This window comes from Balaenoptera borealis (assembly GCF_965194805.1).
Source record: "Balaenoptera borealis genome assembly, chromosome: 19".
In the NCBI taxonomy this organism is placed as follows: domain Eukaryota; kingdom Metazoa; phylum Chordata; class Mammalia; order Artiodactyla; family Balaenopteridae; genus Balaenoptera; species Balaenoptera borealis.
The window spans coordinates 9,243,980-9,269,420 of record NC_138878.1 but is presented as its reverse complement, the minus strand read 5'-3'; the positions used below and the strand labels follow the sequence as shown (position 1 = coordinate 9,269,420).

The window sequence follows — 25,441 nt, the reverse complement described above, 5'->3', positions numbered from 1 at the left end:
CCTCCAGTTCGAGGGGGAACAGACTTGGATGATGGGGCAGCACTTATATCTGGGTCAGTAGAGAAAAGGGGTCAGAATGCCTGAGCTTAGGCCTCTTTTCCATATAACATGATAAAAAATCCTTCCCCAGATATGTGCATCCCTTTGTGATTTTCAAACTGCTTGTACTTCTGTTACCTCGTTTGGTATTCTCAACACTCTTAGAAGATACGCATAGGTAAAGGAAGAAAATGTTTCAGGGGAGTTAGATGATTTTCCTGAAGGCATGCAGTGTGAGTGGTTGTCAAAGCCAAGGTTAGAACCTACATTTCTCGTGGGTCCTAGCAGGAGCCCTTGCCATAGCCCTGGCACAGAGGCCTGGCTCTCATTGTTGACTGGAAAACCTCCTGGTCTCTGTTCTAGAAAAGTTTTTGAACCAACAACCAAAAAAGAAAACACTTCACTCAGCAGCCCATGAATAAGACACCCTCTTCGAGCGAGCTTGTGGAAAGTTCTTGGAGTGGCATCAACAAGGAGTTGGCCGCCATGATTCCTCTTGACCTTCAGGACTCAGTAAGGTATGGCTGGTTCTGAAGGACGCATGGGTTAAAGTGCTTTTGCTCCATCCAATCTATCTCACAGGGCAGCCTTGTAAAGGAAACCAAAGCTGCCTGCTCCAGAATTCAACGAAGATTCCAGGCATAGAAACACACACGCAAGCACCAAGCTTTTAGGTGTCCAGGGACACAATCAGGTGGTCATTCCCCTCCCCAAACCACCGGCTTGAGAAGCTTTCCAAATGCGCAGCCTGAGAAGGATTATTAAAGTGCTTCTTTTTAAGATGACTTTTTAATTGCAAAATGATAATATCCCAGCATCTCTGCCTCACTGACATTAGGGAAATATTTAGAAAGCGTTTGTGTGCCCTAAGAGAAAGGCTGGTACATAATTGCAAATTATTACCACTTTTGCAGGTCACGCTGACAAGATTATCTCCCAGCAGGCTGACAATCAGAAATCTGCTTCTAATCTGGTGGTTTTTCACAGCTGGTAACCTTTTTATTTATTCCTGGATAGAATGGAAATGAGTGTTGTATGTCTTCTCCTCTCACTTTCATGGACCATTTATCATATCAAAACCCATTTGTCTGCGTACCAGCCTAACCAAATTAGGTAAACAGAGTTCTAGAAGCAACCGACAGCTGTTAGCGAGAGGAGTAATCACAAAACACAAAGCTTCATGGCAGCAGCTGCCACATAGACACAGTTTTCAAAAACATGGCAGCTCAGAGGCAGTTTCAGGAGAGAATCTTCAGAGGACTGTTAGAGTGCTCATAATGCTTAATTTGAAACAGAGGTTTGCATTTCCAGTTCCTTAATATGGTAGGAAAAGCCCTGTATGATCTGGCCCCGCCCATCTCTCTGAGCTCTTCAACTCCCCGTCCATCCCCCTCCCTTCCTGCAGTGCCCTGGTCTTCTTTTGGGTCCTCCAATGCTCTGAGCTCCTTCCACCCCAGGACCTGAGTGTGTACATCCCTCCTTCTGCTGAAAGGTAGAGCGAACACACAGACAACACACAGACACCTGCATGTTCATTCATTCACCCAACACTTACTGAGCATCTAAGGTACCAAAGGACTTGTGCCAAGTGCTATCAAGATTCAGAGATAAATGAGACATTGATTCGCAAGTTCAGCCATCAGCACAGCCCACAGGTTGTGTTTAGACATCCATATAAGAAATCATGATAGAAGCCAAGACTTGAAAAGCTTCACTGGACAATATATGCCCAGAGTCGTTCTAGAATTTTATGCACATTAACAATACAAAACAATCCTAAGAGGTAGATCCGGTTATTAGGCTCCTTTGAAAAGGAGGCTTAGGGAGATGATCTGGTCCAAAGTCACAAGAGGATAAAGGAACGAAGAGGGGAAGGAGGTCTGGGGCAGGGCCTGAGACTCTGCACGCCTAACAAGCTTCCGGGTGATACAGATGCTATTAATGCAGAGACCACCTCTGGACAAACAGGGCTCTGGAGTGGCAGTTCTCAGTGTGTGGTTCCTGAAGCAGCAGCTGCAGTATCACCTGAGTGCCTGTTAGAAATGGACATTCTCAGCTCCACCCCAGACCTGCTGGATCAGAAGCTCCAGGGTGGAGCCCAGCCGCCTGTGTGAACAAGACCTCCAGGGAATGTTACACGCTGAAATTTGAGAACCACTGCCCTAGACAGCAGTGTATTCTCTAGTCTCCTTCATTTATGGGTGTGGGTTTTTTTTCCCTGCTGGACACTCTGTCTCATTTCCAGATGAGGGAAGAAGCCGTGATGTCCTTACTGCACGCACGGTGGGGCCAATGCACAATCCTCCCTGGCAAATCCTCTCTCAGCTTCTCAAAGATGGTGAATTGTGCGGAGCATTCGTAAAACCCTAGACCAGACCCCCGACTCAGCTTTTTCTAGATTCACCATTAGCCCCTTTAGCCTGAGTTATGTAATTCTCAAAAACCATGTATATATATACATATATATATAGTTTATATACCTGTGTGTGTGTGTATATATATATATATATATGTTTTTGATTTGATAGATTTGTGGTAAGATACACACTGGAATATAAGGAATGTTTCCAAGATCTAAATGCATTAACAACAACACAATAGAAATGAAAACTGCTGAACGTGTAGTATTACAGAAAAACACCTCACTCTGATTAACATGATATTAGTCTTTGTTAGATAGAAGATTATAATCTCTTAATAAGGGTACAAGCAAGGGTACAATCATAATGTTATGAGCCCTGACTTTAATTTCAGTAGAAATTGGAGACATTTGTTTCCACTGTATCAAATTTGCCTCCAGATTCTGGCAATCTGTACTAGTCACGATAGAATGGGCTTCCCTGGTGGCGCAGTGGTTGAGAGTCTGCCTGCCAATGCAGGGGACACAGGTTCGAGCCCTGGTCTGGGAAGATCCCACATGCCGCGAAGCAACTGGGCCCGTGAGCCACAACTACTGAGCCTGCGCGTCTGGAGCCTGTGCTCCGCAAGAAAAGAGGCCGCGATGGTGAGAGGCCCGCGCACCGCAATGAAGAGTGGCCCCTGCTTGCCACAACTAGAGAAAGCCCTCGCACAGAAATGAAGACCCAACACAGCCATAAATAAATAAAATAAAAATTTTAAGATGGAATGGGCTGAGTACTAAATAAAAGAGATTTTCAGTGGTTTGCCTCTTTCACGATCACATGGCATGTCCAGCCTTGCGCGCGTGTGCGTGCGTGCGTGTGTGCGTGTGCGTGCGTGCATGCGTGCATGTGCGTGTGTGTGCGTGCGTGTGCGCGCGTGTGTGTGTGTGTGTTTGGTGGTAGTGGAGAGAAGTGCTGTGCTCCCCCCAGTCACTCAGGAGCCCAGGCTACAAGAGCTCTGCCATCTTGGGACACAGCTCCCTCAGCCTGTGGCCCCAGATCCTGGTGCACGGTAGAAACTGGAGACCTAGCTGTGGCTTTTTCACTATCTCAACCAGAAGTGGTGCACATCCCTTCCACTACGTTTCATTGGCCAGAACGAGTCTCATGGCTCTGCTTAGCTGCAATGGAAGCTGGGAAGAGTAGTCCCCTATACATTCAGGAAGAAAAAGAGAACCAGAAATTGATGAACAATAGTAATGCCTCCACACGCAGCTGAAATAAGTTGCATTTGCATCTCCATAAGCGTAATAAGGTATCAAAATGGGTGACAATCAACTGAATAAGATCTCTACAAATCAGCATGTGTGAGACTGCCATTGACGAAGCATTTATTATGTGCCAGGCACTGACTATCCTATTTTGCATACATCATCTCAACAGGTGTGAAAGCAGCCCTCTGAGGTGGTCCCATTTTTTTACTTAGCCAGGGTAAACCTCTAGCCAAGATCTGAGGCAAGATTTGAACTCACTTTCATCTGACTCCAGAGCACTCAAACCCAACCCATGTGCAGTCCCCATGGGTAACAACGCCAATCTCCTCCCATTGTTTCAAAGCTCCTGCTGGTTCTATATTGCCTTTCTGTGGACTACATAGTTGCTTAAATCAGATCCTACTAAGGATGGTCTTTAATCTCTGCAGGGCATTGTCTAGTGTACTGAGTCCAGGACTGCAGCCAGTTAGAACTTTGTAAGGTCAGGTCTCTGAAAACACCATTAGTTAAACACACACACTTGTGTATACACACACGCAATGCCCCCACCCCTCAGGGGTCAGCACAGCCTTAAGACTTAGAGGCTGATCTATTCTCACTTTGTCTTCTGTTCTATGAGAGAGATGGGGGCCCTGGTCCTCCCCAGAGCTAGAGGAGCCTATCATCTGCGGACACGCTACAAGGAAAATGTCATCTGGAAACATTTAGCAGGACATAGACATGGAATGAGCAAGAGAGGAGGCTTCTTGCTTCCTTCCCTCAGCTCCCTGGAGGTTCAAAGATAAACTTCAATGCCATGAATGTCTTGCCACCTTGCCCTCTGCTTCTGGTACAATTTCCTCCTCTTTCCCATTTGTACGATTCATGTTCTTCAGTTGTCTTTAGTTTTATATCAAGCAAATCGTCTTAGACCATTTTTTAATAGGCAGAGTATACATCACAAATAAAGGACATCAGAGGGCATATATGTATTCATATATATGCACATGTATGTATGTATATATTAAGTAGCAATCAAATGGACACAGAAAAATAGACCTAAAAAGTCTAAAAACCATGTTCAATAAGGAGCAAAATGTCATAGAGTGGATATGGACACTGGAGTGAAATGGTTTCTATCCAAATCCTAGCCCAGATATACCTGCTCTGTGATGCTCAGTTGTCTATCTGCTCGCTGCCTCGGTGCACTCATCACACACACGGAAAAGAAAAGCATCTCTACCCGGGAGGGTGGTCACAAAGGTTAACTAAACCCGTCCATGTAAAGCAATGAACGCACTTTCCCACAATGCCTCACACAGGGCTTGAAACATAAGCGGTCGTTGTTGATGCTGATGTGTTGCTACTGACCTCATCCTTCAGTTGGGGTAAGGAGCGTAAAACTCACGTGACTGTGGCGGAGGGTCCAGGAGGGAAAACTAGCAACTCCAGGGCTGCCAAGGTTGAGGAAGATTCTGTGGGGAGTACCTTCTTACCTAGAGAGACCAGGATGTACATTTTAACCTCTACACAAGGTCGGACAGGACTCACATTGTAGAAATGATGAACATCGCATTTCCCATGAGGCTGTACAAATTAGCCTAGTTCGCTGCACAGTATCTATTCAGGGAACAAAACGTTGCTTTAATTAGGAAGAAAGACAAACAACATTAAAAGAAACATGTTCTGTTTTTTGTCCCTGCCTCTAAAGCACATCTGTATTCTGAATGACAAAGCAGAGAGGAAATACAGCCTGACGGCGGTGCCCTTTTTCCCAGAAGGATGACTCATCTCCTTAACATCCTGACAAGACGTGTTTATAAGGATGGCAACTTTTCAACTTTTGAGAGCCACTGGTTTGCATGTTTTAGGCTATGTCTTTTGCTTCCCTGTAGATACAATGGAGCAAGTTCATTTTAAATGCACAATCTTATAAAAATGTATAAAAGCAGGTACCAGGCATATATCATGCGTGTGTATCATCGGCACAGATGCATCAGTGGATTTGTTTGTGGGCTGGTAACCTGGCCAGAATTCCAGAAAACAGAGAGTGGCTTACTCCTCTAGCACTTTCTCTTCCCCAATAGAGGAGCCAGCGCCTCCTGGAGATAGCGAGGTAACTCCAACATCCTGACCCTCTTAGAAGATGCTCCTATAAGGTGATTCTCTCCCTCCCTCTCTCTCTCCCTCTCTCTCTCCCTCTCTCTCCCTCTCCCTCTTTCTCTCTCTCTCAATTCATGTACTGGCCTCCGTGAATCCTTGCCGTATTATCTCCTGCCACTGGGAGATCCACTGTGTCTTCAAACAAAGCCAGCTTCTCAATAACTTGCTGAGTGCTTTTATTCTTCTGTGTTTCTCCTTCCTTCTAGAATGAATGTCTAGCCTATTAAAATCCTTCCACTCCTTCAAAGCCCAGCTGAAATGTTTTCTTCCTTTCCATATTCAGTCAAAAGATATGCATTGATGAACTGGGTGCTGGGGCCACAGCAGTGGAAAAAAGATGCACTGTACCCTCTCTCCTGGAGAGTAGATTTTAGTGGCAGTGAAGCAGAGAATTAAGGAAAACTAAATATGTACCATATCACCTAGTGATGAATGCCATGAAGAAAAGGAAGTAGGTTGAGGGAATAAGGAATGGTGGCAACTTCAGGCTTCTCCATGAAATTGTCCTTTATCCTCAGGAGGAAATAATTCATCCTTCCCCTATATCCTTACCCACCACTCTAATGTAACACCACCCAAAGAGCTACATTCACCAACAAAACACAACAAAACACCAGTTCAAATCAATATTAGTGGATATCATGGGGGCAAAAAGAAGTCTGTGGCCAAGTACATCAGAGAAAAGTTGGGCTAAACAAAGTAAAGTAGATTTCTTTACAGCTGAATATTTCGAAAACTTTACCATGTGTGGAATTAAAGGAACTTCAGATAAAATGAGAGTCAGGACAGGCTTGTAGGGGGAGGTCTCATGCCCCTGCCATGCATAGTCAATTACTCCAGACAGGATGAGACAGCACCTATATCTCCCACGGGAAGGTGTTGTCTGCTTTACTGTCCAGCAGAAAGAAGAAAACTTCTCTTTGCCCAACAGCCCAGCCAATCAGAGACTGGAGCAGCCCCACCAATGAGAAACCTCCATACATTGGGCTCCCAATATCCTCCAACGGACTCTTTGGTTTTTATAGCCCTTCCCAACTACCCACCCCCAACCTTTTTCCCTATAAAAGCAAACTCCCCTTCGTTGTTCTCTGGATTTGCCTAAGATCTGCCATATTTACAGGTCCCAAATTGCAACTCCTCAGGCTATTCTCAAGTAAACTCGCTTTTGTTGCTAAAATAACTGGCTATTATATTATTAAAGTTGATACACGTTAAAACAGGTTCCATACCTGCAAGAGGAGGTACCAAATGCAGTCTTCCCAAAATATATTTGACCACAGTGCCCCCGTGAGTCTAAGGTTGCTTGGAACATACTTCGGAAAATACTTTATTTCCGCTTCCACAATATTAATTATTTAAAGAGAGGTATGATAGCCAACCGTTGTGTCCAACATATAACTCAACACAACTCATGTCATGTAGTAGGTATAAACAAATAAGCATTTTTGTTGGTAACAGCTTATTGTCTTGGGTAAAACTAAAGACCTGGTTTCAAAGCCCTCACTAATGTGACAGGTGGTGGGATAGGAATGGGTGCCCACTGGGGGGTATGGGAGCTTACTTTTTTTTTTTGTAAAAGAAAAGAAGTAATGATGCTTGCTTTCAGCTCCATCTCCCTAAAATACCCTGGGGAAAAAACTCTAAGAATTTTTCTCAAAGCAAGTTTTTAACCTGGAAGATATGGTAACCCCCCTCTGTAGAGGACTTGAGCTGATGTTTCCAAGAAGGTGGCAGGACAGAAGGAAACTTAGAAACCCTTTGACTGTACTAATATGGTAACCACAAGCCACGTGTGGCTATTTAAATTATCTAAAAGTAAATAAAATTTAAAATTGAGTTCTGTCACATTGGCCACATTTCAAGGGCTCAATACCCACATTTGGTCAGTGGCCACTGTATTAGAAAGTACCAACAGAGAGCATTTCCATCATTGTAGAAAATTCTACTGGCCAGTGGCTGCTAGAAGTACAATCCTGCACCATCAGACCCTTGAAATTACTCCGCGACAGCCCATGTTCTTTTCTGGCTTCCACTGAAGACCTTAAACCATGACCAATGCCCTCCATCCCAGACAAGATTACTGTGTGGTCATTTTAAGACGGCCCAGCCAAAGGACCGACATGGAACCAGCGGCTAGCAGCAAACGGAAGGCATCTCAGAGAGTTTCCCCATCCGCCTTTTTGCCCACCTGGCAGTGTCCACTGTCCCAGATACTCCAGGAGAGGCTGCAGGCCACAGTGTCGCCCCTGTGAGCGGAGCACAGATAGCGTCGTTTCTGTTGAGGAAGGAAGAATGGCTTGGGTAAGGCACCAAGCTAGGTAAGTGGTGGAGTCTGGATGTGGGGAGGGATGTGAGTTTCCATCTCCTCTCACCAACCTGTACAAGCAAAAGAGTTTAACCAGGGTTGAGTGGTGAGTTCCTGGTGGGCGGGCCCAACGCCAAGGTGAGGACGCAGAGGACGAATTCCCTGTGGAGCAGAATCTGTTTCTTCCATAGAGGCTGAGCTTCCCACATGCACTGGAAAATCTTAAGCCAATTTCCCGACTAATTCACAAGCTAATTGAGACCAGACTGCTTCTCATCGTGCTGCAGTCACGCCACTCCATGCGTCCTAGGCTGAGCCTTCATCTAGATTACAAATTTCCCAGCACAGTTGTTACTGGCGATTAAACCTACTCGGTTGTTCCATTACACAAAGATTACATGACGGTAAAGGAATCAAACATAACTAATCTTTATCTCATTTCTAAATGTGCACGGAAATGAGACCCAACAAGGGTAGAAAAATCTGTGAAAGGTGGGCGCCCATCAGTTTTTGGCAAGCCTGGATCATGGAAACTCAGAGATTTAAGACATTTTAATATGCAAGCGTGTATCTGTTTTATTGTTACACAATGAAAATTAAACAAGAATGAAAAAACGTCATGAATTACTTTGAAAAATCACATTGGCAGGACCAGGAAATAAATTCCCAGCAATTTACATTTTTGTAATCCAGGGCCGTTCTAGAAGCATTTTTCCAATATTCCCTAACCTTTTGTTTTCAGTCCACACCCACTGCCAGAAAAATAAAGGACTGCCTCAGGTCACCGACTTCTTGGCTGAAGTGCTTATCCAGATTTCCTGGGCCTGGCTGATTTCCACTCTTTTATTTTATTTTTTCAGATTCGAGTTCCATTTCTCCCCCTTTCAAAGTGTAGACTTATATCAGAATCACGCAAGGGTCTGGTTGCAAATGCAGATGCGTTTGTGTTGCGAATGAGGCCACAGCCCAAGAGGCTACATGTTTAATTAGCCCCCAGAAGATTCTTGTGCAGACTAAAGTTACTTGCCGCCGTATTTGACATCAAAGTCCTCAACAACAAGGATCAGCTGTCAGGTGTCCCTATATCTCCAACATCCAGCTTGATGCCAAGCCCAAGAATGAGCGCTCAGCCTTGAAAATATGCTGAACCAAATTCACAAGCTCTTTCCTTTTTAATGGGTCTTTTACCAAAAAGCAAGGACCACATTAAGTAGGGATCTGTACACTTCAGCCCACTTTGTACAAAACAATCCACTCAAACTTCCCTGGAGTCTCTCCTGAGCTGGACCTGCCCCAGTTGCCAACTCCCAAGCCCAGAAAAGAAGATTGTTCCAGTGCTACCAGGAAGGGTACGTCCTGGCACTGGTGGTCACCAACTGCCTTCCCTCTGGGGATGCTACATCACCCAGTGTTCAAAGCAGGTGGCCTTATCCTCTCAACATCAAACGTCTCCCTTGGGAGCACTTCAACTAGTGTCTTCACTGTTACAACAGAATCACCTAGAAGCTTGCTCACAAATGCCTGTTCCTGGATGAACTTCCACCCTGAGATAAGTACCTGTAGGGTGGGATTCGGAGCACTTGGATGTCCACGTAGCCTCCTCGCCCCCAGATGATACTGATGCTGAGGACCCGACCCATTCATAAAGGAATTTCTACCTCAACCTAGTCCTCAAAGAACGCTGTCATCTTCCTCTGCTAAAAGGGGAGAAGGCTGTGCCTCCTTAACTCTCTCTGATTTGCCAGGGGGAGGGGTGGGGAGTGGACAGAGGTGATGGGAGAAGTGTCTACTCTGCCAATACCCAGCCCAGCAATTGTAACCATCATCCCCTGATGGATATGTGAGCACAAATCTGAAAGCTGTCCCCTGAGACTTCCCTGCAAGAGTTTAGAGACCCTCTGCAAATTGAGGAAGGAGTGGAGGAAACTCACATTTCTTGAGCTTTATCTTCTTAGGAAAGTAATGCTAAGTGCTAAGTGTTTCCTTCTATCTTACCTTCTCTCCACAGCCTACCTAGACCCCACTGCCTACTCCCAGGCAGAATTAATTGCTTCCCCGCTGCTCCTCACTCCCAGAGCACTTTGGCTCCCCTCCTCGAGTAGAGCACTTCTCTGGCATTAAAGCTAATTGTTGCAGGTCTTTTCCCCAGACATCCTTTGCTCCAAAGGCTGGTTGGTGTTTTCTTTATCTCTGTACCACCCAGGCCTGGCCTTAAGGTGCTGCTCAACAATGTTTCCAGGTGGGTGCACTGCAGATAAGCTTCACCCTGGCCCCTGGGATGTGCTTTTTTGAGAGAAATGCACATGGAGGTGTTGGCTTTGCAGGCTGGCCTGAAGCTTTTTATAGCTTTGCTTTCTTCAACATGTTTTCCAGAATTATGTCACTACCAACAAATCTGTGTGCAAAAGCTACAGAGACAAGTCATTTCCTCTAGAAGACATTGCCCATTAATCTTGAATCCTGTATTGTTTTGCAGATATCTATCTATCTATCTATCTATCTATCTATATATATATATCTTATTATGATGCATTTTACCTTGTGATGTTCCCTGTGCTATGGCTTCCAGCATTACAAAAGCCATAAAAGCTAAGCGTTTTTCCAGCAGTATTTCTGATCTTGAAAGTAGATGCCCTGCATATAGCCTTGGTATACAGCAAAGCACCTCAGGACTCTGCTTTTTACATGAAGGCAATCCAAACTCCTGCTACATTCTGATTTTCTGATGTCAGGAGTATGGATGGGGATTTTTCAGAAGGTTTAAAGCATTTTTTTTTCTGGTTCCTTCAGCCCAGACTTTTGGAAGAGCTGCCCCTGCCCAATTGCCTCCAATCTCTCCTCACTTCCAATCCATCTCCCACCCTGATTCCACAGAGATCTTCCTGAAAACCCAGACCTGTTGTTCCTATTCCTTTAGAAAGAAGGTCAACCTCCATCTACTGTGGCTTCCAAAGCCTTTTCCTCTATTCCCAGGGCTCTACTCTACAAAATGCCCTTTTTGTTCCAGCCATGCTGTACTACCTGACCCTCTGAATAAGACCCTTCACTCAAGCTTGGAGTCTGCTGTTCCCTCTGCCCAGAAGGCCATTGCCTCCACTTTGGCCTCTTGAAATCCCACCTATCCCTCAAAATCTACCTGAGTGCCAGCTACCTGCTGTGTGACTATGGGCAAGGTTTCCTCATCTTCAAAAGGAGGATTCAATCAAAAGATGTGTGAAAGAAGAGAAAATTAAAAAAATAAAATGCTCAGACAATAATTTTCAGCCCCCCAACTCAATCTTCTAAACAGTCTCCCCTCCCTTCTCATACAGAGATGACGGCACACTGTGCATTACTAGAGCTGAGAGTCATGTTCATGATCATCCCCAACAGACTAAGAGGAGCTCAAGGGGCTGCAACTTAGACATGCCTAGCACAGAGTAGCTCTGCAACGGATATCGGATGAGGGGTTCATTCATCTCCTTCTCATTCCTAATCACATGCACAAAATTCACAGGCCAGTTGCTTCTGAGAGGTTGTGTCAAAATAAATGAACTTAGAGGTCAGAATGATCTAACCTTGCACCCTAGCTGTGCGACCTTAAGCAAGACATTTTAAAATTTCTTAATCTGGGAAGTGAGGATGGTAATACCTCTATGGAAATAACCCTACTTCGTGGGGTTGCTCAGAGGATTAAGAGTGAAGTACTATCATCACTATTATTAGGATGTCATCAAGCTTTTGGTTTGGGCTCTCCCAGCCATGGCAGACCGGCCGGGTGAACAGCTGAGTTCAGTGGTTTTAAAGGCCTTGGGAACTGTGGCCCAACTGTCCCATGACCCAGGGCCACATTGTGATTTTCATGGGCCCTAGGTAATTTTGAGTTTATGGACCCCCCTTCCTCCATAAAATAATAAAATGAATTCTATTTTAGGACTGCATTGGTATAAAGATGAATATAAGCCAGGCTGTATTCATTATTACATTTTGCATATTATTGTATTCATTTTCTTCGTTTAGAAGAAATTAAAATTAAAGCATTTTCATGGGGTTTTGAAATTATTGAGGATCTCGGGCATTGCACCTCCTGTGCAGGATGGAGAAGTCAGCCTAGCCTTCAGCCTCTGAAGTGACCTCTTAAGTGTCAGCTCAAACCAGGCTCCCTCTCACTGGTCTTCTCCAGCTACTTCTGGGGTCTTTGCACAAACTTGTCCTTCTTCCTGGAACCCTAACCCTCTCGGCGCATCAGAATCCCCTTCCAGTACAGATCACTGTGTTCTACCCTCAGTTTCTGATCCAGCAGCCCCGGGGTGGGACCCAAGAATCTACCTATTTTTAACAGCACACAGGTGGTGCTGACGTGAACGGTCGTGGCTGGTCCCAGGACCACACTTGGAGAAGAGCTGCTTTCGACGTCAGCTCCGCTGTCAATCTCTCTGGTTAGCCTTCTCTGATCTGTCTCTCCCTCACATGCTCTCCAAGGACTAAGGACTTCTGCTTTATCTATGTAACTTTTTGATCCGTGTCTCTCTCTCCCATTTGACTGTAAGCTCTGGGTGTCTTTTCGCTCACTGTGGGAGCTGCATCCAGCACAAAGTACGTGCTGGGTAGTCATGTGTTGACTGCTGTTCAGAAAAGTTGAACCAACTTGACCTCCTAGCAACAGTGAGTGCGAGTGTAAGAATCCTCTCAACTCACCAGCACTGCATTTTCACTTTTTTCTTTTTTCACAGTTGTCAATTTCAGAGTGCCTCATTTTTTTTTTTTTTTTTTTTTTTTTTTTAACATCTTTATTGAAGTATAATTGCCTTACAATAGTGTGTTAGCTTCTGCTTTATAACAAAGTGAATCAGTTATACATATACAATATGTTCCCATTTCTCTTCCCTCTTGCAGAGTGCCTCATTTACCTCCGGCGTTTGAGCGAGAGCTGAAAGCTACTTTGCGCGACCGGGGGGGCGCGGCTTTTGTCCCACTAGCCCCGCCCTCACGTCTCGCCCCGCCCCGATCCTCCGCCTACGGCTCTCGGCTCAGTCCTGCTTCCGACCCTAGACCCCGCCCTATCCCCGCCTCCGTCCCCCAGGCCCCGCCCCATATCCGTCCCCAGACCCCGCCTCTCTCCCCGCCCCAGGCCCAGAGCTGCTCTGCGCATGCCAGTCCGGGCGATTTCCCGCCGCCCCCCCCCCCCGGCCCGCCCCGGGAGGAGTTACCGGAAACAAACTTTCCCGGGGACAATGTGGCGAGCCTGTCCTCCCCAAGAGCCAGTCAGGTAAAGCCTCCCCGGCCCTGGCACCCCGAGCCCTGCCTGGCCCGGCCTTGATCGCGGCGAGGCCGAACAGATCGCTGGCCACGTATGACCGGCGCCTTTTGGCTACTTTTTTCTGAGCCCGCTTGCCCACCCTCCGAGCCCGCTCTCTGGGCGCTCACCTCTCTTGGCCGCTCGCAGGGTCCCTGGGCCTTCGCAGCTTCTCCCGCCAAAGAGCCGTTTGTGGCCGTCGTGGGTGCACACCCCTTCCTCGAGGGCTTCCCTCTTCCGCTCACCCGGTCTCCGGAGTCCGACTCAGGGACTGCGAGGCCGCGCCAGGCAGCTCTGGGTTCAAGGTCGGGATCTTGGGTCTCAGTTATGTAACCTCTCTGAGCCAGGCCGTGATTGTGTTTCCACCTTAATGAGAAAAGCATGGGAAGAAGGTGAGATGAGCCCATGCCCAGAATGGTGTGGCTGCTCCTGTTGGTGTTTTTATGGCGATTACCCCAAGGACCAGCCCCCTAATGGGGACGTTTCTGCAGACTTTTGCTTCTGCTGGTCCCTCTGGTCAGTTCTGGGCGCCTCTTAAAAGCCACACTTTTAAGTAGTCCCTCGCATTCCCGGTAGGGACAGTTTCCTTTTCTGGACGCGGGCCTGTGTGCACGGGATGCGCTCTGGAGTCCCCTCCAGTGCCAGCATTCCGTTTCTCTTTTCAGGCCATTTGGTCGCTTTTGACATCCACTGCTGTTACACAACCACATTACTGAGCATCCTGCCTCGGAGAAGGAAGCAAAAAATAGCACACATCTCTGGCAACAACTGCCTGAGGACTGAGACATTTATGATGACATGTTACCATTCCTTGCGCCCTGAGTGTCAGCCACAGAACCATGTCATTTAATCATCACAAATATCTTCAGCATGTCACAGATGAGGAAAGGGGGGCTTAGAGAGGTCGTTCCTAACACTTTGAAACCAGTTCTGCCTCACTTAAATACCCGATTTTGCCCCTTATGCAAAACTGCCTTAACCACAGAAAAGTTAAAATCAAACTGTTAGTTTCTAGGGCTGCCATAACAAAGTATCCCAAACTGGATGGCTTAAAACAACAGAAATGTATTCTTCCACAGTTCTGAGGCTGGAAGCTCAAAACCAAGGAGTCAGCAAGGCCATGCTCCCTCTGAAGGCTCCAGGGAAGGACCCTCCCTGCCCGTTTCAGCTTCTGGTGGCCCCAGGCATTCCTTGGCTTGTGGCAGCATCACTCCAATTTCTGCCTCATCTTCAGATGACCTTCTTCCCCATATATGTGTCTCTCTGTGTCGTCTCCTCTTCTTATAAGGACACCAGTTATTGGATTTAGGGCCCACCCTAATCCAGGATGATTTCCTCTCGAAATCCTTCACTAATTGCATCTGCAAAGATCCTGTTTCCAAATACCATCCTGTTTTCAAATAATGGTTTTTTTGGGGAGGGGACACTATTTAACCCACTTCACAAACCAGCAATAAAATACACCTGTCAAAAAGACCAAAACAAACCCATAGTTACGGATTCAGGGCATCATTTGTGGTTATAAATCTAAATACTTGGCTTTTACTAAGTCACAGGTGGACCCAGCAATCTATGTTGTAACAAGACCTCTGGGTGATTCTGTTGCTGCTTAAGTTTGGGAACCACTGTTACAAGGCATTTGAAGACAAGGGTTTGATAATGTGACATAAGGGCCAGGTTAAGAGAAAGTCCTTAACCTTACGATGGTCTAACCTTACAGTGACTTGCTCTGCAAACCTGTCTTCCTGAATATTATTATGGATTTCAACATTGAGCTATTGCACTGTTGAAAGAACATTTACCATCATTTAAAATTCATTTAGCTTTTAAAGTGAACTCAGGTACGGAACTGTGTTCTTAGTAGTTTTTTGCCTCATTTTAGCTTGCCAACAGTCACGTGATTTGGGTATTATTACTGCTGCCATATTATTAAAAAGTACACTGAGACTCAAAAATGGTAAATGCCAGGACACACAACGAAGCAGAAACACTGTCGAGATTAGGAACTTTTTTTTTTTTTTAGGACTATAGTTGCTTTACAATGTTGTGTTAGTTTCTGCTGTAAAATGAAGTGAATCAGCTATATGTATACGTACATCACCACATCCCCTCCCTCTTGAGCCTCCCACCACCCCCCATCCCACCCCTCTAGGTCATCACAGAGCACCGAGCTGAGCTCCCTGTGCTACACAGCAGGTTCCCACTAGCTATCACTTTTACACATGGTGGTGTATATATGTCAGTCCTAATCTCCCAGTTTGTCCCACACCCCCCTTCCCGTGCTGTGTCCACACATCCATTTTCTATGTCTGCCTCTCTGTTCCTGCCCTGCAAATAGATTCATCTGTACCATTTTTCTTGATTCCACATATATGCGTTAATATACGATTTTTTTTTTATGACTTACTTCACTCTGTATGACATCATAACTCTGATTACTCAACTGTTTGGTTTGTTTCCATTTTAGAAACAGTTTGGTAGATGACGCTAAGGCCCGCTTAAGAAAACATGACGTTGGGACCAAATATTCTCACTTGTTGTCTAACAAATGCTCCATCCTTTTACCGTTGTTGGTTAAAGAAGGAAAACTCTACCTGTTGTTCACCCTCCGGTCAGAGAAGGTAGGTGACAAAAAGACTCCTTCCATTAAAGTCTCAGGACATGTGAAAACCCCATGAAATGCTGTCACTGGCACATATTTTGAGGTTCTAGATTCTCAACTGTACTCTCAAAATTGTGATGTTCGAGAAGTACATGAAGCCACAGGATAACAGGGCTGTTTTGGAGAAGTTTTGGAAAGTAAAATAAGTAATTTAGCTAGCAAGTAATTTAAAATACTTTTAGGCCAGGGTTGCTTATCCAGCCATTGGCATTTGGGCTGGATAATTCTTTGTTGGTGGAGTTGCCCTGTGCATTATAGGATGTTTAACAACATCCCTGGCCTCTACCCACTACATGCCAGTAACACACACACACACACACACAGACACACACACACACACACACACTTTTGTGACAACCACAAATGTCTCCAGACATTGCCTACTGTTTCAGCAGGGATGGGGAGGGGACAAAATTGCCCCCACTGAGAGCCACTGTTTTAGACTACTCCCACCCCAGGTATAATGTGAAAATTCTAGAGCACTGAAGTTGACAGCCTGGGCCCTAAGCTGGCTGCCTATGTTCGAATGCAGAGTCTTGTTGAAGCTGTGTGACTTTGTCCTAATTACTTACTCTCTCTGTGCTGTAATGTCTTCACTTGCAAAATGAGGACAAGCTATTAGTACCTGCATCATAGGGCTGCTGTGAGGGCTTTACAGGGTAACAAATGTAAAGCACCTAAAACAGTGCTGGCACTTGGCAAGGATTCAGTAAGTCTCAGCTGTCACCATTAGTGTCATTAGCACATGTGGCCTGAGTTTTTACGATAAATCGTTCCACTTTAAAGAAATGTTGGGCTTGGGAATGGCGTTCCCCTGGGTACTGTCACTCTCCCTTGCTATTGGGGGTACTTCTGAGGAAAAGTTGGGGAAGCAGTCATTTCAAAGTTATCCTAGTACAAAAAAGAAAACAGGCCACAATAATGAGAAAATAGGCTTTGTAAGCAGAATAAGAAGTATCCCTTGGGTGGGGTCAGGGGGAAGCTGAGGAATCAGCTGAAGTTTTTTGGGTTTGGGATTAGACATGTGTGGATTCTCTGTGGTCTGGGTCTGGCAACAATGACATAAACACATGAGATGATGAAAATCCAAGTTCCAAGGGGAGGTACTCAGTGGGAAGCAGGGACCAGGGTCTGTTCCCAGCTCTGCTAAAATCACCAGAGAAGTACTTAAATATATTTTTAATATTATCAGACAGACAGACAATAATGTAGAAAATCTAGAGAACCCCAAAATGGGTCTCGGTTTCACCTGGAGTTGCTTTGCCTGTTGATTGTTATGTAAGAATCATCTTAGACCATAAATTCTGATGTGCAAAGGTCCATTTTTTTTCAAAGAAGTATTTCAATCTAATTACATCTGACTTTAGGCCCTATTTGGCTGTGGGAATAAGAAATTCCCTGAGGCATTACTGGAGCTGTGTCCCTCCCTGGAGTCATATAAGCAGGGCCCCAGGAGACAGACAGATGATAGGTGATAGATAGATGATAGATGGACAGGCAGACTGATAGATAGATGATAGATAGACAGACAGATGATAGATAGATAGATAGATGATAGATAGACAGATAGATGATAGATAGATGATAGATAGATAGACAGGCAGACAGATAGATGATAGATAGATAGATAATAGACAGATTATAGATAGATAGATGATAGATAGATGATAGATAATAGATAGATGATAGATGATAGACAGATAGATGATAGACAGATAGATAGATGATAGACAGATGTTAGATAGATAGATGATAGATAGATAGATGATAGATAGAAGGACAGATAGATAGATGATAGATAGGCAGATAGATGATAGATAGACAGATAGATAGATGATAGATAGACGATAGATAGATAATAGATAGATGATAGAAAGACAGATAGGTAGATAGGCAGATAGATGATAGATAGATGATAGAGATATATATCTGATATATATAGATATCTGATATATATAGATATAGACATCAGAATATATATCTGTATCTCAGAATATATGTATCTATATATATATCTGAATCACTTTGCTGTATACCAGAAACTAACACAACATTGTAAATCAACTATACTTCAATGAAAAAACGTATTAAAAAGTTTTTTCTTAAGGGTTAATTTTATATCATGTGAATTTCACCTCAATTAAACAAACACTTTAAAAAATAGTCACTTATAGAACTGTTGTGAGGGCTCAGTGAAAAGAAGTCCACGTGAAGCAGCGCGCCCAGAACCTGGTGAGCACTCACTAAAGATTATTGGTGACATTGCTGTTTCATTCTCCTTTTGTTCCACTTGTTTTCCTCATCCATGTAAATTTGTTTGTGTGTGTATGGTATCTTTGGAGGGCAAGGAGAGAAAAATCAGAAGTGAGGGTAGTTCTCCAAGTTCATTTTTTAAAAGGATTCAAGAAAAAAAAAAAACTTTTCTTTTTGGTCTTATTCCCACTTATTCCCACGAGTGTGGGAATGGTCTCTGGCACAAGATAGAAATTCAGCGCATAGTTGTTGAATGAGTGAACAGCACCAAACTTGGAATCACACATTGCAGCTCTTTTCTTTCCATATCCAGCTGAGAAGGTCACCCGGAGAGGTCTGCTTTCCTGGAGGCAAGTACGAACCTACAGATGCGGATGACATGGCCACGGCTCTCCGGGAAGCGCAGGAGGAAGTGGGGCTGCATCCTCATCAAGTGGAGGTCGTCTGCCGCCTGGTGCCAGTGCTGTTTGATGTAAGGCTTGGGATGGAACTGGGTTTCTTAGACTCTCATGCACTCACAGTGGATACACTATCTTCAGGATTCCATGTTTGGCCAAACATGACCCTCAAGGGTGGTATACCGAGTCAAGAGACTGGTTCATGTGTGGACTTTGCCCCTTGTGAGCTAAGAGGCCTTGGGCAAGCCCCCCTTCCTGTATGGGCCCCTTCTTCCCCATCCAGAAATGAAAGCGCTGAACTCCGTCAGTGGTTTTCAAACCAGGTGCTGTGGAACCCTGCAGATGCCTCAGAATTGTTTCATTAACATTCAGTTCACATTTATTTTTCTCCAGTATGCAGTTATTTTGAGAATTCTCTTGAAACAACAATACACACTTGAGCATACCAAATTTCAGCCTCTCGGAGGCCACCAGGGTATCACTTTTGCCCAAAGGATACTCATTTTTGCACATACCGTGGAACCAAGTTTCTCCATGTCACATTAATTGAGCAGTATCCTGAGATCACTAGGGAAGCTGTTTAAAAACAGTTACTACTTGTAACTGCATTTCTGTGTGAAGCAGGATTTCCTTGATAGTACATACCAAACAAACAAACAAACAAACATAACAACAAAATGAATCCTGGGGCTGAGATAGCCAGACCTTATTTCATATGAACTGAACACAACAATTTCATTGTTGTACTAATTGACTTTAGAAGGAGTAAATTGCAAGTTGTATAACAGCATTGTTTTATCGGTATAACATTATTCATATAAACTTTTAATTTTAGAATAGTTACAGATTTACGGAAAAGTCACAAAGATATCACAGAGAGTTCTCGCATACCCGTACACGGGTCCCCCCATTATTGACATCGGACATCACTGTGGTACATTGGTGACAACTAAGAAACCAATGTTAGTACATTACCATTACCTAAACTCCACTTTTGTCTTTTACTAGTTTTTCTACTAATGTCCTCCTTTCTGTCCCGGATCTCATCCAGGACACCATGTTGTGCTTGGTTGTCATGTCTCCTTATTCTCTGATCTGTGACAGTTTCTTAGCCTTCCATTATTTTCATGACCTTGACACTTTTGAGGTGTACTGGTCAGGTATGTTCTAGAATGCTCCTCAATTGGGGTTTATCTGATATTTTTCTCCTGGTTAAGCTAGGGTTATGGGCTTGAGGGAAGAATATCTCAGAGGTGAATTGCACTCATCACATATCAGAGGTAGGTGTAAATTTTTTTATGTTTTAAATAGTATCGGGCTTCCAGGTGAATTTTTATGTCAAAGGAAGAATCCCACTGATACCTAAAAATTAGAAAACCAGATCGCCCTTTGTGAAGGTCGGTGGTGCTGAGATATGTCTTAGTTGGGTCCATTTTAAAAATAGAAAGGTCACCACTCAAGGGAGATTTAGTTTGGAAGAAGCTAATGGCAATAAATGCATCCTCGATGAAAAAGAAATGAGACAGAGAAAAGGAACATGGGATTAGGACAAGATACATGTCAATTACTTCCTCTTCAACTATGTTTCCTATTGGGAGCCCTTTTCAGAGGATGTCTGCAAATCCCCCAGCACGTCTTAGGGATTGATTTTAGAACTCTTGACAAAACGCATAATGGTTTTAAGTTCCCAAGGTAAGAGTAACTCCATTTCCAAGGTCCCCAGGAGCTACTGAGTTCTGCGCTTGAGGGGATAGGATACAACAGTCTTCACAGGAGTTTATGGGTCTTCAGGAGATTTCTGTGGACCAGATGCTCCCGGAGCAGGAGGTTTCTAAGATGACCTGCTCTTGATATGACGCTAATCACATCAACGAGAAATTAGAATGAACAAAGGCTTTCAAGAAAGGTGTACTGTGTTTAGAAGTGCTAGTGAGGGTCATTTTGTTTTTTGGACCTTGCAGATCTTTTAAATGTGCTACCAAAATGCCATTTATTTAATGCTTAGAAGCCTAATCTAATCCAATGGTTCTTAACTGGGGGTAATTTTGTCCCCCAGGGAACACAGGGCAATGCCCGGAGATGTTTTGGGGTGTCATTGGCTTTTACCCACACCCGGCGTTAGCCCTCCCACGCCTTCCGGCCCCCAACCTGCTTGTCCTTTTGTCATACACGTATGAGCTTCTCTCTGCAAAGGCCTCGGGGGACAGTTCTCCTTTTTCTCTGTACGTGGCCCATCCCTGCCAGTCTCGATCCTTTTCTTTGCTTCCCAAAGGCCCAATTCCTGTAACATTTCAGTGGTGTATCCTGACGTCCGGGGATGTTTCTGATAGCCTGCAGCTTCTTCCAGGGGCCCTAAAGCCCGCCTCACCCTATGCCCACAGCAGAAGCCTGTCTCCATGGCATTTCAACTCAGCCAATGGCCAAATGCAGAGCTTTATGGGTCCTAGGATGTCTGCCATGCACACCTTTTTTTCCCTGCCAATTCAGACACCTGTGTTTTTAGAGACCGGATGTCCAGAGATGCTGCTTCATCCACAGATTCCCACAGTCTCTCTTACTCTTCTAAGCTTGAACCATGTGGAACGTGCCTGACTCAGCAACTGAAACATTCAGTCTTAGAACATGATCTCCTTTTGAAGCTCTGATTTTTTTTTTCCCCCGCCAATCTCCTCAGACTCTGACACGCCAGTTTAAGGGCCGGCACTGCCATGCCAATTCAGTGTCCAGGCACCTGCCTAACAAGCGTGGCCCGCAGTCCTCGGGTGGGGATGACATCTGAGCTGCAGCTGGGAACTCTCCACCGTCGTATTTAAGCCACCTGCTGTGTGCCATCTCGGAGATATGGTGACACGCGTTTGATAGAATTTGAGTGTGTGGGCAGGAGGCCCGTGGTCGAATCCTGGTTTCTGCCAAGTGTTAGCTGGATGTGACCTTGGGCAAGTTTTTTCTTGTCCAGTTGCCATTGTTCAAGCTTCCTCGTGGGCAGGTTGTTGTGAAGAATCAGGGGGAGGGTGTTGGATTCTAGAGAAGGTTATGGTCTTTGAATGGAAATAGCAGCCACGGAGGCGTGCTGAGCGATACTCCAGGCTCTGTCCAGATGCCTTCTTAGTACTTTTAGGCCGTGTTTCTGATACACGCACCAGCAGCTTTCTTCCAAGACCCGTGCCCTTGGACCACTGGAACCGCCTCCCCTGATGCACAGAGAGCCAGCACTGCCTTGACTTACTTCCGGCCGGGCAGTCCTCAGCCAATGACTGAGCGGCATGAAAGCCCAGCCCCCTCATCTCGTGGGACAGGCTCGAAGGTGTACTTTACACCCCACAGGTCCCCGCAGCATCCTCGCCTGGCTTCCCCCCTACCCGTCTTTCTTCCCCGCTCCCTTCCTCACCACTTTCTCCTGGGAGCACTTCCTTAAGAAATCACTTGCATCTGAGTCTTCATTGCAGAGGCCGCCTTTGGGGAACCCTGGGACAGAAGAGGCTGAGCCTTCACACAAGGCCAGGCACAGCGAGGGCTGCTGCTGGAACAAAGCCTCTGCCCTCTGGCAACTCATGACCCCAGATTTCCCACCCTAAGGATGTCTAAAGTCTGTGCTCCCATCCTCCGCTCCTGGTCCAAATGTTGACTTTCATCGTGAATTTAGTTAATGGTCTGAGTCATCACTGTTCTTTTTTTTTTGGCTGTGCCATGCGGCATGTGGGATCTTAATTCCCTGACCAGGGATCGAACCCGTGCCCCCTGCATTGAGAGCGTGGAGTCTTAACCACTGGACCGCCAGGGAAGTCCCAGTCATCACTGTTCTTAAACATGCTTTAGCTGTCCTTCCTCAGAATTTTCCACAGGCCTGTTTATCCTCCTATAGAACCCCAGCCTCACAATGTATCCCTGGATTTTCCCACCCACTTCCTCTTAGGAGTTCTCCCAGGAATTCCTGATTCTTCTCACTTTCTAATTCAAGGTCATGCAGCCCTTATCAGCTCCTACACTAAACTCCAGGCCTCCCCCTCAAGATTTTCAGTAGAATCTTTCAGTTAACAGCACCCTACATTCATTTCAGCACAGTAGTGGTTGTAAATAGAAATCCCCCCCCCACTTATGAACATATATGTTATGTAAAATAGTATATATATATATATATATATATATACACACACACACACATATATATAAAATTTTCCATAAATGGGAATATGCCACAATTAATATGATGTCACTTTTCTATTGATAAGATGGCACATACTTGTCTATACTGATAAGGAAAGGTGTCTATCACATTCTTTTTTAAGGGCTGCATAGTACCCCATTATATGGATATAGTCGTAATTGATCTACCCTAAATATCCATCCATTGAGCAGTGATAACTTTAGTTTGGGACTATTGCAAATAATGCTTCAGTCTTGTACGTTTATCTTTTCTCACTGGTAGGAATTTATCATACAGATGTACTCACACAAATGCAATTTCAGGGCCAAAGGGAGCACATTTTTATAATATTACTAAATCTCTGTTCCAAAAGATTGTACTAATTTATGTTCCCCAAAAATATCATTTTCAGACTCATCTGAGATGCTGCCTCAGGTAGGGCAGAGACCACTCCCATTTAGGGGGACATGACATTTACTTATGGAGCAAGTTTTATGTAACTGACTGCTTTGGCCTGTGAGCTTAGTTTATGTAGAAGTGGCATGCTTTTAACCATGCTTTTTTTGAAACGGTATGTCTTCACTTCTCAGTTTGTATCTTTTGTGTTTTGCTTTCAGAGAGATACATTGATAACCCCTGTTGTAGGATTTATAGACTCCAACTTCCAGGCCAAGCCTAACCCCGATGAAGTTAAGAATGTGTTCCTGGTGCCTCTGGAATATTTCCTGCATCCCAGCGTCTACCAGCAGAGTCACCTGACACGCTCTGGTCATCATATTATTATCCACTGCTTTGAGTACACGAACCCTGAAGACGGTGTGACTTATCATATCCGTGGAATGACTGCAAAATGTGCCTTGTTTGTTGCCTTAATTATTTTGGGAAAAAAACCCTCCTTTGAGGTTGAATTTAATCTCAACGATCTGATGTCATCCTCTGAAGAGTCTTTACTGAAGCTTCATAAACATGCTACAAGCAAGTTATGATTTATGAGACCAACACCCAGATAACTCTCTAAGCGGTGTTTGTGTGGGCTTATCCACAGAACAACAATAATGCCAGCTGTTGGAATTTGACAGGTGCGAATATGTTTCCCGCAATATGAAGGTAAAAACCTTGCCTTTTTTCCAGTTCCCCTCTATTATCTGAAAAAGCAAAAGTCTTTCAAAAGTAGAAAAATGGGGACTTCCCTGGTGGTGCAGTGGATAAGACTCCACACTCCCAATGCAGGGGGCCCAGGTTCGATCCCTGGTCAGGGAACTAGATCCCACATGCATGACGCAACTAAGAGTTCACGTGCCACAACTAAGAAGCCCACCTGCCACAACTAAGACCTGGTGCAACCAAATAAATAAGTAAATAAAAATAAAAATTAAAAAAAAATTTTTTTTTAAAGTAGAAAAATGTGTTTATACTGTTGCATAATTTCACCCACAGTATATTTAACAATGCTTTCCTTACACATGTAAGAAAAAGGATCAGGCACATAGTAGGCACTTAATAAATATTTGTTAAATGTATGATCTTGTGGCATTTATCTTGTTTGTAGGAGGTAATACCTCTATCTGTCATTACATGTGACAGAAACTTCTGACCAGCCATCAAAATCCCTCCTCCTTTTCTTATTTGGCAATAGAGTTGAATCTGAGCCCATAGCTGCCCAGGTAGAAACAGCATTACCTAAGTTCTGGTGCAGTTAAATGTAGCTCTGAAATTTAATTTAAGCCAATGGGATGTGAGTGAAAATCGTTCTTGCCAGTCATCTCCAATTTAAGGGACAAGCCAGATTCCCTGGATTCTCTTTCCCTGTTCCATGATTTATTTGCAACCCAGCCTTGACTACACAGATGAAGACAATTCCTGCAGGAAAGTTAGAGCCAAAAGATGGTAAGAGCTTGGATCTCTGAATGACTCTGTGAAGCAAAGCAACCCACCATCCTGGACTATTCACTTGGGACTGTTACATGGGAGAAAAATAAAATTCTGTCATTTCTGCCACTGTAATTTGGGGTCACTTTGTTACAGCAGAGCTATAGCCCTAATAATACACCATAACACTTGAAAATGGTTGGATGGATATTCACCCAAACTTGAGGTGTTGCCAGCAATTAGAATTCAGGATGATCTGCATTTAACATATGAGTTCTGGGACATGCACAGGACAACTTTAGGTGTTGGTGGGGTTTGGCAGTCATCATCCAAAATAACTGAAATGAAAGAATATGAGAGGCCTACAATCAGGAGAGATAACATTATCTGTCTTAATATGATAGCAGAAATACACTGATTTCAAGCACAATCCCCAAATCAAAAGCCAAAGAGACAAACATTCTGAATCGCATGCCTTGAAATCTACCACATCTTACATGGGCATCACCATATATCATGCTTTAGAGTTAGCAGGGATTTCTTCATTTAATTATGGTATCAGCCGTCCTGCACCAGATCAGGGGCGAGGGGGGCGGGTCTTGAATAAAGCCACATAACCTCAATTGTATGATGGCACTTTCCCATCTTCCTGAGTATTATTAGATTTTTAGAAAGCCAGACATTTTTTTTTTTTTTTCAGACCATTTTTAATAAGACTGTGTTGTAGCTGAAAATGTG

General features: G+C 44.6%; 1 protein-coding gene and 1 long non-coding RNA gene across 3 annotated transcripts in view; one reads left to right on the top strand and one right to left on the bottom strand.

Moving 5' to 3' along the window:
• LOC309616174 overlaps window positions 1–13,620 on the bottom strand; it is a 54,980-nt gene extending 41,360 nt beyond the window's left edge. Inside the window, exons 1-2 of the long non-coding RNA XR_014237332.1 lie at window positions 13,509–13,620; window positions 5,043–8,072 (exon numbers count right to left, since the gene is read on the bottom strand). This is a non-coding gene — a long non-coding RNA (uncharacterized lncRNA). The remainder of the gene's footprint in view (window positions 1–5,042; window positions 8,073–13,508) is intronic.
• NUDT7 (nudix hydrolase 7) lies at window positions 13,273–24,838 on the top strand. Of its 2 annotated transcripts, none has more exons than XM_082366420.1 (4): window positions 13,273–13,350; window positions 15,845–15,998; window positions 18,606–18,764; window positions 23,452–24,838. In XM_082366420.1, exons 1-4 carry the CDS (start codon window positions 13,316–13,318, stop codon window positions 23,818–23,820), a joined length of 717 nt encoding a protein of 238 aa, XP_082222546.1. In that variant the 5' UTR covers window positions 13,273–13,315; the 3' UTR covers window positions 23,821–24,838. The 2 variants fall into 2 exon arrangements, with proteins under 2 accessions (XP_082222546.1, XP_082222547.1); XM_082366421.1 differs by lacking the exon at window positions 13,273–13,350 and adding an exon at window positions 13,583–13,769.
• The last annotated feature ends 603 nt before the right edge of the window (window positions 24,839–25,441 follow it).

Coding starts and splice junctions, on each gene's coding strand:
- NUDT7 (XM_082366420.1), top strand. CDS start 13,316: ATGTGGCGAGCCTGTCCTCCCCAAGAGCCAGTCAG. Junction 15,999..18,605: donor TCACCCTCCGGTCAGAGAAG/GTAGGTGACAAA, acceptor TTCCATATCCAG/CTGAGAAGGTCACCCGGAGA. Junction 18,765..23,451: donor TGGTGCCAGTGCTGTTTGAT/GTAAGGCTTGGG, acceptor TTTTGCTTTCAG/AGAGATACATTGATAACCCC.